Here is an 11071-nt window from a genome sequence, read left to right on the forward strand (position 1 = left end):
AAAAAAGTTTTACATGTGTATTTTTGATCCACACATATTAGTTTTCCGTTTAAAACCGCTGCACCTTCAAACACAAACAGCTTTCTGTGCACGGATCGCTTTGCATTCGTGTGTGGGTTTTTTGAGACTCCCCTGACGCTCACCCGATTCGTACTTGTAATTTCTCTCATCTATAGCCAATCAGATGTCTCCTCCCGTCTAAGCCAATCACATGAGCGCGCCCCCACGTGGGTAGGATTTATTGCGTTCGTGACGTAGCGCTTCATTTACGCTTTTTGCGCAGTCCAAACTCCGGAGCTGACAGGTCAACTTCAACATGGCGTCTAGCACAAGTGTAAGTTATACGTGTCTCGGCGTGAATGATTAAATATGTTTTAGGTATGAATTATTGTTATGTTAGTGATGTGTTAGCATGGAAGTAATATGGGTGGCATGTAATGCTAGCGTTTGCTGGCAAGTTAGCTATATTATGCTAATAGATTACCTAGGATTCTAACCTTACATAGCTAACATTAGCCAAACATTTCTTTAACTTCTTTCATTCTGTTGCTTTGTTTTTTAGGGACAATTTAGACAGAATTAATCCAAAATTTGCTGCTCAAATTATTATTGAAAAATATATTCCATTGTGTTTAATGATGGGGTGGAATTGAACATTAAGAGATGATGTTAAATAGGATTAACCAGTGTTGGTAAACAAACGGTCGAACGTTGAGCACTGTTGGTAATATTTTATCTATCTTTTCTATTCTTTTCCCCCCAGGAATCAGTAAAGCGTGAAATCCTTCAGAGACTTCAAGATCGACTGACATACATCTTGGATAGGACACCTGTTGATCTCGAAGGGCTACAGTTTGCGTGCCGTCAGGCTTTTGTTATATTGAGTGCACTGGGTGACATTGTTGATTTAGGGAATAATATACAGTCTGCACTTGCAGACCTGAATAGCCTTATCCAACAAGAGAGAGATAATCAACAGATATTTGTGACCCTTGAGTTGCAAAAATGTTGTGGACGTGGGCGTCCACGATTGAATGTGTCAGTAGAGGCTCTGACACATCTGGTTGAACTGGGACTGCCATCGAGTTGCATCGCCAGACTCCTGGGTGTGTCTAGAGCAACGCTATTTAGGCGGATGACCGAAAATGACATTTCTATATCTGCTTCATATAGTGGCTGCACTGATGACGAATTGGATTCATTGATCACCACAATAAAAAGTGCAATGCCAGATGCTGGCTACCGTGTAGTCCGAGGTGCTCTACTTGCGAAGGGACACAGAGTGCAATGGGAACGGGTGTATGCATCCATGCATCGTGTGGACAGTGTTGGTGTGCTCGCCAGGATGACCCGGATGGGATGTGTGGTGAGGAGAACATACACAGTTCCTTACCCTAAGTACATGGTGCACATTGACACCAACCACAAGCTCATCAGGTTTGTCTGCATGCTGTCTGTATGTAATCTGTTCATTTTATTATTTTTAATGTCTAGTTGTATATATCTTGTGTATGTAATCATATCATTGTCTATCATTGACAGGTACAACTTTGTTATCTTTGGGGGAATAGATGGCTATTCAAGGAAGGTAAGACTATTCTATTGTCAAGAACCAACAACTGCAAAATGTTGCCGAACATCATGTGATGGTTTTACTTTTCTAAGCTTCAGTTTATTTTCTGTACCAACAGGTGGTGATCTTTAGGTACACAATCTAACCTATAGTTAATTACATATCGCCTCTTACCAAACAGACGATATGGACTTCTAAAGTCACCTTATATTTTAAGTGATTCAGATCAAACAATATGCATTTACTTATTTACTTAATTTCAAAATAAATACTTTGAAGAACTTGTGAAATAATTAAAACACTTATACTAGTAACTGCACAATATATGTCAAGAAGCTTGCCTGAGCTATCATGATATTCTGTTATACATTGAATAATTCTGTTGTGCGTTGTTCTCTTAATGCTGCACATTGTCATTTGACAGATGCTTCAAGTTAAACTGATTCATCAAGGTACTAATATGTTGTTTTATGTGTACTTGTATGTGTAGATTATGTACTTGAAGATAGCAGACAACAACCGGGCTGACACCCACTTGTGTTTCTTCAATGAAGCTGTGAACGAGCACGGGTTTCCTCTGAGGTATTCACATTATTTCATATGTAATCATTAGTGTAATTGCGGACCTTTCCATCAAATTTAGATGTTCCCCTCCAATGGCTGCATCAGTGACGACCACTTTACTTTTGATGGGACTCATTCATTGCAAATATTGTCGTGCTTTACTGTTAGTTCAAAGAGGCAATCTGAACATATAAGTTAAAACAATTGCCATTTATAAACGGTACTTTTCTAGGTCACAAAAGTGCTGTCGGACACAGCCATATCAATTGTTAATTCTATGTGAGCCCCTCACATATGACAATATATAAGCGACATGTCAGATTTTTCTATCCCTCAGCTGAGATTCATGTACTGTACAGAAATATGAAAATATAATCTATTCACAAGCTGATGTGAACCATCCCTCATTCAGGTGTGGAAGATAACTCGAGGTTTAATAAAGTGAAAGAGAACTCTTAAGGGTTACAGTTAAGGACCTGTCCAGATATCTCAAATATGTATGTCCAGAGAGAGCCATTTGTGATCACATTATGGATGTAGATCATTATGGAATTGTACCCCTCGTTTTTTGGACCTTCAAATACGTAGATTTTAACTATGCATAATTATTTGATTTATTTTCCAGAGTGAGAGGAGATCATGGTGGAGAAAATGTGGGAGTAGCACAATTAATGTTCTCAGTTCGTGGAACTGACAGTAACAGCTTCATTGCAGGGAAAAGCGTACACAATCAACGGTGAGTTAAACCTAATTTTGTAAGCTTATGAGCATATTTCTTCTTCTTAATATTCCCTTTAACAAACCTTCATAAGCACATGTTGAGACCATTCCTTCACAAAGAAGAAAATGACAATTTTCACAGAAATTTACCAGCCACGCAAACATTTGAAAACTCACTTAATGTTATGTTTGTACTCTCCTGTCAAGTCAGTTGATTTTTTTTAAATAAATGCAATTTTCAGTTAGAGACATTGCCATTGATTCAATGACTAGGAAACTTTAAATTGTTCATAGTGAACAGTTTGAATTTTCTTTTAAGTTTAACATTTTTTTGTGTTTTCTTCTCACAGAATTGAACGCCTCTGGCGTGATGTGTTCATGAGTGTTACGGGTGTCTTTTACAACACCCTGCACTCTCTTGAGGAACAACACCTGCTTGACATCAGTAACGTCCTGCACATCTTCTGCTGCCACTACGTTTTCTTGCCACGCATCCAAGCCAACCTGGATGTGTTCAGTGAGGCCTGGGCCAACCATCCCATCAGGACAGAGCAAAATCTGACACCCAATCAGTTGTGGCAGGTGGGCCAGCACCTGAATCCTGTTGCAGATCCTGAGCCTGAGGTAAATTATGAATTTTCAAAACCATCACTATCTCTTGTTTATTATCAATCAATAAAAACCCAAACAGTATAATAAGTTATCTGATTCATAAACTAACTCCCGTTCTTGGATTAAAAGAACCTCTGCTGGGAGCAAGCAAGAACACTTTTCTATAATATTACACTATTACCTTAACATTATTCCACAATCACTCCATTTTTTATTATTATAGAACAATTGCATATCCCCTTTATTTCGCCTGATCACATATTTTGTAATAAGAAGCAGTAATGGCACAGTGCTTGCTTTAATATTTGTACACTCACTTTGTCTTTTTTAGGGTTCACTCATACCAGAGATTCAATGGGAAGAGAGTGGATACACAAATGAGCATCATACCGGGGTCAATGTCCCTACGCTGAACTTCCCTCTCTCAGACCTTGAAATTATGCAACTGCAAGACAACATTGATCCATTGGAAGAATCTGAATGTTTCGGAGTGGACATATATCTCAATACTGTCCAATACATATAGAATTTAATTGAGCACCGATAGTTGTTACATTTAACAACTATAGTATGATTTGTGTCATGATTTCAGTTATTTGGCAATGATGGAAAGTTAATCATTTTATATTTACATAGCTTATGCTTGATTAAGTTAATCTCAATTGCATGATTAGACATTTTTCTTTTGACTTATAAATTAATGGAAGTGTTTTTAGAGATGCATTTTCAGTCAGGATCAAAAACCGTTTCAGAGCAACAGAATTACATTCATTTTACACTCTGTACAAAATAAAAACATTGTAAAAGAACTATTCGGAGTGTAATGCTTTACTGTTCAAGGGATTGGGCATTGTTACGGCCCGTCCACACAGCGGTGTGCGTTGAAGCTTCCAACGCTTCTGCCCATTCACTTTGAATGGGGTGACGTCACTTTTAGCCGAACTGCATTTTGGAAAGCGACGTGGAGCGTTGCTGGCGTTGCTCGCTTCAAAAGTTGAGCAATGTTCAACTTTTGGCGACTCGGCAGAAGAGTCAGCCAATGAAATCCCATTTATGCAAATCTGCCATTACAAGCGCTAGCCAATCAAACCGTGTGTATGCTGGGAGAGACTACGCAGGTCATTTCCTCATATTCAAAAAAATGGAGGGAAAATTCATTATTTTATATCCAGTTTACTTCGTTTTAACATTGCTATTGCTTTGTATGTCGGGGGCGGGAGATTCATGTGATTGGTTGTTGGTCGCAAAAAATCCCCAAGCTTCAGACACGCCCAACTCCAAGCGTCAACGCACGCTGCTGTGTGGACGCTCCGTTAAAGTGTAACAATGATAATGGACAAACAGTCTTTTTCCAAATGTCCTTTATTTATAAAACACGGTAGGTGTACCAACTGTAACCCTGTATCTCACACAGTGTATTGAATAGAGAGGCAAACCCTTCTCCAGAAAAATACAAAACAAACTGAGAGTCAGTGTGTAGCTACACAAGCCCAAAGCCTGAACTGATGGAACTGAGGGCCATCATCAAGTCCTGGTGGAACTTCTCATAAGTTTGGTAGTGGCTTGGGAGCTTCAATTTTAGGAAGCAGGTGAGAGCCACTGGGTATTTTGAAGTAACAACCTCAACTTCAAGGTTTGTTGTGAGCAGCTCCCACCCGACCCAGAACTTCAAGAGGTCACGCAGCACCTTCGGAGATGCTATGGGAGAGAATTTGTTATGGATGCGATACCTCAAATTGCATTATATCAAAACTTAAATTTGAGCAGTAAAACTTGCAGGAATATCAACGGTTAACCCATGCATAGATTTGTATTTGTACACCGATGTGTGTATATTATTTTTCATCAGAACTGCCATCTCTTCAGCTGCACTACAGCTTTAGCAGTCATTAATTAGTGTTACCTTCCTCTATGAATTGCCTCAAAAATCCAGTGACGAGACCGACTTTCTCCAATGGAACGGCGTCGTCCTCGTCCTCATCGCTGTCACTTTTGGGCTGTGGCCAGTGGATGTTCTGGATCACAGTCTATAGGGGATCAAATACAAACGTGTTCTTTGCTAAGATTGAAGCTCATGTTATATGCTACAGAATTATCTTAACATTGTAAAGCATTGATTTAAGATCTACACACCAGTTTAAGAGCCCCACAAATGAAATTGCATGATAGTGTTTGCAAACAAATCCCATGAATAACATAAATCCAATAAACAAAATGGTACTTACCTGTGAGTTCAGCTCATCATTTTTCTCTCTTGGAAATAATATGGGGTGGACATCTGGCCTATTTGAAACAAGCGGCCAGATTCCCGTTTCTTTAAGGCCTTTGCGAATCTGCTTGATAGGCTGCCTAACACGGTGAAGTACCTACAAGTAAAAGGAACAATCAAACTGAGGCACTAATGGAAAAACACCACAGTAGCAGATACAGGAGGACTTACAAAGCAAACCTACTAATTACCTAAACATTGTATTGTATTGTTTAAATAAAAATGGTACAATATAAAATGATTACTGCATGGGAAAGAAGTTCCTGGAACAGCCAGTCATGATTGGTGGAGGTTGGAACAGGGAGGTCCCAGGACAGGCAAAGATCAGTCACACTGGTGGTTTCTTGAGCAGTAAGTTGTGTATTCTTGAGCTAAAACAGGAGAAAAGAGGACATCATTTAAATGCATGCAAAAGTGGACAAAAAGCCTAAATCTGGAAAAATCTAAATGGGACACAAAAAAGCATTGGAAATCATTTCTAGCTAAACAGCCCAGCCTTGACGCATGAATGGAATCTTTTTCATAATGCACAAGATGACAAGTGTATGTTAGCATTGTGGTGCAGTGGTGTATGACATGTCACTTTTTAACTAGGACACTCACAAAACCAATTGTTTCATGGTGGTCAAGATCAGGACAGTCCAGCAGGGTAAGCGCTGATGCTGCAGTATCCGTGCTCCCACCAGTCAACAGAGTCACTACAGGCACACTTAGTCCTGAGAAACCAAAACCACCATGCAGGAAGGAATGGCCTATCATCCGACCTGCCATCTCAAACAGGTTGCTTTCCCGAAGCACAGCAGCTGCGGAGGGAACCCGATGTTCCATTTCGCCTTCAAAAAGGCTTGTAAGAGCTACACAGCCTTAAGAAAAAAGGAGAAATAGTTTAGACACCATGTATTGCTATAACGTAATTTTTAGGTCAAGCTATATTGAGTGTTGGTTCAACTGTGAATATGCATGTTGTAATCTTTGTTGGTTTATTAAGATTTAGCTGCAAGTGGTTATTTCAATTGAAAGACAAATGGGGACATCCCACCTAAATTTATACTGAAGCCGGTCTTCAGTTTCTGCATGGCCATTGACAAAACGTGTCGGTTGACACCTTGGCCGACTGCTGCATCCCCTTGAAAAGACGACCTCATTTAGAAAAGTACAACCAACAAGATGATATTCAACATACACTTACCAAGAGACAACATGAATCATCCTTCAAGCTTTCAATACAATAAATGTAACTAGTTCTTTCTTCCCTGGTCTAAGGGACATGAACTTAATCCTCAACATGCAAGTAAAAACAAACAAAAAGGCAAAATTCGACCCAGATGACAACCTATAATGAAACATGAGAAGTTACACTATTTATTAATACCTCTCAGCCTGCACTTCAATGGAGCTGCCCAGTTAACATTGTTCATTTTAAAGAATGAAATCAATGAACTGTCTGTTTCTTCTTCTGCGTCAAACAAGTCGATTGACAGAAAGAGGCGTGGACATTCATAGTTACGTTCCAGCAGTTCCTCTCTGAACAACTGACATGCCTTCCGGGGGTCCACTTCATTGGCCCATGCTGAAATGTAATTTGAAGGGAAAAAAAGTGGTTGGTACAATAAACTTCATAATATGTCAGCTTCAATTGTAAAATAGTACTTCATTTATTGTCTCATTTAGTAAGCCCTGTATTTTAAAGCAATATATTAAAAGGTAGTAACTTGAAATCAATTATCCTTTCCATATTACTGGATCAAACATGTAACAACATTCATTTTGGTGATCATTGCTATTTAAGTGTTTGTGAGTAGTCACTGTTTCAAACTACACCACAGCAGTAATTGTTCTGAATAAATAACCTGCTGAAACTGTTGCTGGCAATCGTTGAACTGAAGGTCCTGGCATTTCCTCTGTCCTTGTCATACTGGCTGCATCGCTATGATGAGCAGGGTCCATTCTTGGAAAAGACAAAACAAAAAACATACTCACAGGAATGGAAAATAGAGACTAGTGAGCGCCCTTCTTTTTTTACATATTTCTTCTTGCATATCAAACAAAGTAATTTAAATCAGATCCCTAATAAGTATTTCGGCTCTGTTAAGATTTCTACATTTCCTAAAAATGCATCACATGCTCTGATGCAGCTGCTATAGCTGTAACATTACAGCATTTTAAAACACAAAAAAGGAACAAGCACATTCACCAAACTATATCGTTATTAGGTTCGACACTTTGTATATGTTGTTCACCTCTCTCAAAACATGTCTATCTTCCATCTTTTGCTTGAACAAGTCAAAACGTCTTACCCTTCACCACATGTGCTTGCATGAAATGAGAGGACATCAATTGGGTAAGATTCAAGACATATAGGGCAAACCTGTAAAAAACATAAACAAATGTCAATACCTTTAAAACATATCACATTATTATAAGAGGTTTTATGTTTAATAATTCTCTCTCAAATAAGTGATACAGGAAACATAATTATATGATAAAAAAATGAGTACATAGACAGTGTGCAAAAAGTCTGTTTGGTGAAATGTGTTATACCCTACCTATGTACACACCTGCAATCATGCTGTCATTATGTACTGAAAACAATAAGGCTTTTATACTAAATTGCAAAGTAACTTTAACAGGATCAGCATCAACTACCTCTGACAATTCTCCCATCCCTGTGTTAGGTGGATTTGGCTGCTCAATCACTTCATCAAGAGAAGTCCCAGATTCACTCTCCTAAAAAACAAAAAAGGTACAGAGAATTGGTTCTATAGACTTTGAAACAGTCATTTGAGCAAACTAAAACATTACATATTTATTTGAGAAATGAGAGAAACGTTTTAATAACAGCTTACAGTCAATATGTCATTACATTCCTCCACATGTAAAGGCAACAGCTGCAAAGGCATTTGACTGCCACATGTTATGCAGGTTGACTGTGGCATCTTTGCAAACTCTGCCGAGTCATAGGGTAGTGGTTCGGTAGAAAGTTGCTCCTGTAGTGGAATTACAAACACAATGTTTTTTCCGTTGTTGGACGCTGTTTTGAGGAGCCTTGTGGAGTACCCCTCGGAGTCAGTAGGAATTATGGACAGCTTTCGACGTCCACTACCACCTATTTTAAAATCAAAATAGGAACAACACAAGTGTGCTTTAAAACCACCTGACAGTACATACATTAATATTAGGGATATACGTTACACTTTGTCAGGCAAACTTTAGTACTGTTTTATACAACTTGAAGAAGTGATATGAATGGTAATTCAAAGTAGGGCAACAGAAAACACATATGTGGGGCTTCTGAGTGTGAAAAACACAACACAGCATTTTCACCAATGGAGATGAGAACAATATTACCTGCTGACTTGAAAAACATCCAGCCTCCTTTTAATGTTTTCAGTTTTGGAAATTCTTCCTCAACCGAAGCCATAGTCTTTAAAACAAAGTGAAATAACATACAATATTCAGCAAGTGATTCACATTTTAAATCATTGAGAAATCTTTAATACTGTCTGTTTATATGATTACCTCACAGTGCAATAAGTTGTCCGGTAGATTTAGCATCCTCTTTCCAAGGCCAGCATAGGCAAGTGGTAGCTCTTCCGAGCCCTTAGGTGTAAACTGACTGGGTCCCGAAAGGACATATATGTGAAAGTCCGTCCGTTTGACGATGCAAGGAGCCGGGGTGGGAAATCGTCTTTTGCCTCTTGGCTGATCAGTACTGAACATACTTGGGAATTGCCTGATGTGGGAATGACAAAAGGATCTGTGAGACTAGACATTGTTATATCATTTCCAAATCATTGGCTTGCGTTGATGGTTTTGTTAACATAGGTTGAACAAATTGTATGAATAAAAAGCGAAATCATAGTTAATATTCTGTCGATACAAAAACAATCTTGACACTTAGCTTTATCTTACCAAAATATTTGTTTTGAAAACATTAATATATTGTGTTTGGGACGTTTCAAGGCAAGGGGTTGTTAAAGGTTTTAAAAGCAGTAATGGAGGATACATACTATGGACAAATGTTTTAAAACATTAACTCAACATTACATTAGAGTAATGCAAGGGGTGAGATCAAATATCAGATGTTTACACATCTACGGGATTAAGCCACAGTTTGATCTTGAACTGTCAAATGTTAAAAAAAGTCTATTAAATCACCTTCTCATCGCCTGCCTCACCCTGACATCATTGTGGGATTGGACGCTGTCTACCGCCCTGACTGCTACGCTGACCGGTGCACTCTCTGCTATGCTCACTTCTGGTGGAGTTGGAGTCGCAGACAACTCCCTGGCTATTAATTGAACTAAAGCCCGTGCTGCTACCTCGACCCGAGGCGTTACACCCTGTCGAACAGTCAATTAATTTTCTCTCACATTCACTTCACTGCAACATTTTACTTGGTAGCAGAAGCACATAATAAGAATGGGGGATCGTTAGACCGTTAGACAGACAACGCTAGCTAATGTTAGCTTATGGAGCTCAGCTACTACAACACAGCTAACCAAAACAGTTCTATATAATTCTCGAATTAAACAACTAACAACTAAGCAAAACCAATCCTTCATAATTTAGGAGTATTTCATAATTTAAACATAACTTACACTTGGAGCGGGAGGCGCGCGACCACCAGACGCCATTTTAAAGATGACCTCTGACCTATGCCTCTGACCTGTCAGCTCCAGAGTCCGGACTGCGCAAAATGCGTAAATGAAGTGCCACGTCACGAACACAAGAAATCCTACCCACGTGGGGGCGCGCTCATGTGATTGGCTTAGACTGGAGGAGACATCTGATTGGCTATAGATGAGAGAAATTACAAGTACGAATCGGGTGAGCGTCAGGGGAGTCTCAAAAAACCCACACACGAATGCACAGCGATCCGTGCACAGAAAGCTGTTTGTGTTTGAAGGTGCAGCGGTTTTAAACGGAAAACTAATATGTGTGGATCAAAAATACACATGTAAAACTTTTTTCTGTGTTTGGATTTTATTTACATGTATATGAAATGGAACACATTTGTGTATGCATTGAAAAACACAAGTGTGGATCCGGAAATACAAGTGTGAATCCTTTTGCGGATCATGAAATACAAGTGTGAATCCTTCTGTGTGCATGTGTGTATTATGAGACTGTTCTGAGCCCATACATTGTGAAATGCTGTCTACAACAAAAAAAGGCGCCAAAGATGGCTATGCTAAATACTTTACTTTCAGTTGTGGAAGGCTCATTTGCTTCTTGACATGATTTCTGGCAATAATACAGTATAAATTAAAATGTTAACCACGATTTGTCATTTGTGCAGTTATTAACAGCTTACAGTAGATATTAGCTAA

The 11071-nt window shown here is 39.0% G+C and overlaps 2 protein-coding genes across 4 annotated transcripts; one reads left to right on the forward strand and one right to left on the reverse strand.

Annotated features, from left to right (window-relative positions):
- Window positions 1-296: 296 nt before the first annotated feature.
- On the forward strand, window positions 297-3995 carry LOC117544143. The gene is made up of 7 exons (XM_034212966.1): window positions 297-334; window positions 1174-1437; window positions 1543-1588; window positions 2064-2155; window positions 2763-2873; window positions 3208-3481; window positions 3801-3995. The coding sequence occupies exons 2-7, from the start codon at window positions 1226-1228 to the stop codon at window positions 3993-3995; spliced, it is 930 nt and encodes a 309-aa protein (XP_034068857.1). The 5' UTR covers window positions 297-334; window positions 1174-1225.
- Window positions 3996-4813: 818 nt separating this feature from the next.
- On the reverse strand, window positions 4814-10385 carry LOC117544148. 3 transcript variants are annotated; one of them, XM_034212975.1, is made up of 12 exons: window positions 10340-10385; window positions 8585-8844; window positions 8385-8465; window positions 8036-8106; window positions 7589-7686; window positions 7111-7308; window positions 6778-6864; window positions 6342-6601; window positions 5984-6109; window positions 5695-5835; window positions 5373-5496; window positions 4814-5167 (listed from the first exon to the last, which is right to left on the reverse strand). In XM_034212975.1, exons 2-12 carry the CDS (start codon window positions 8672-8674, stop codon window positions 4950-4952), a joined length of 1494 nt encoding a protein of 497 aa, XP_034068866.1. In that variant the 5' UTR covers window positions 8675-8844; window positions 10340-10385; the 3' UTR covers window positions 4814-4949. The 3 variants fall into 3 exon arrangements, with proteins under 3 accessions (XP_034068866.1, XP_034068867.1, XP_034068865.1); XM_034212976.1 differs by lacking the exon at window positions 10340-10385 and adding an exon at window positions 9087-9185 and having other exon boundaries at window positions 8602-8844; XM_034212974.1 differs by lacking the exon at window positions 10340-10385 and adding an exon at window positions 9087-9179.
- Window positions 10386-11071: the final 686 nt, after the last annotated feature.

The sequence above is a fragment of the Gymnodraco acuticeps genome, unplaced genomic scaffold, assembly GCF_902827175.1.
Source record: "Gymnodraco acuticeps unplaced genomic scaffold, fGymAcu1.1, whole genome shotgun sequence".
Taxonomy (NCBI): domain Eukaryota; kingdom Metazoa; phylum Chordata; class Actinopteri; order Perciformes; family Bathydraconidae; genus Gymnodraco; species Gymnodraco acuticeps.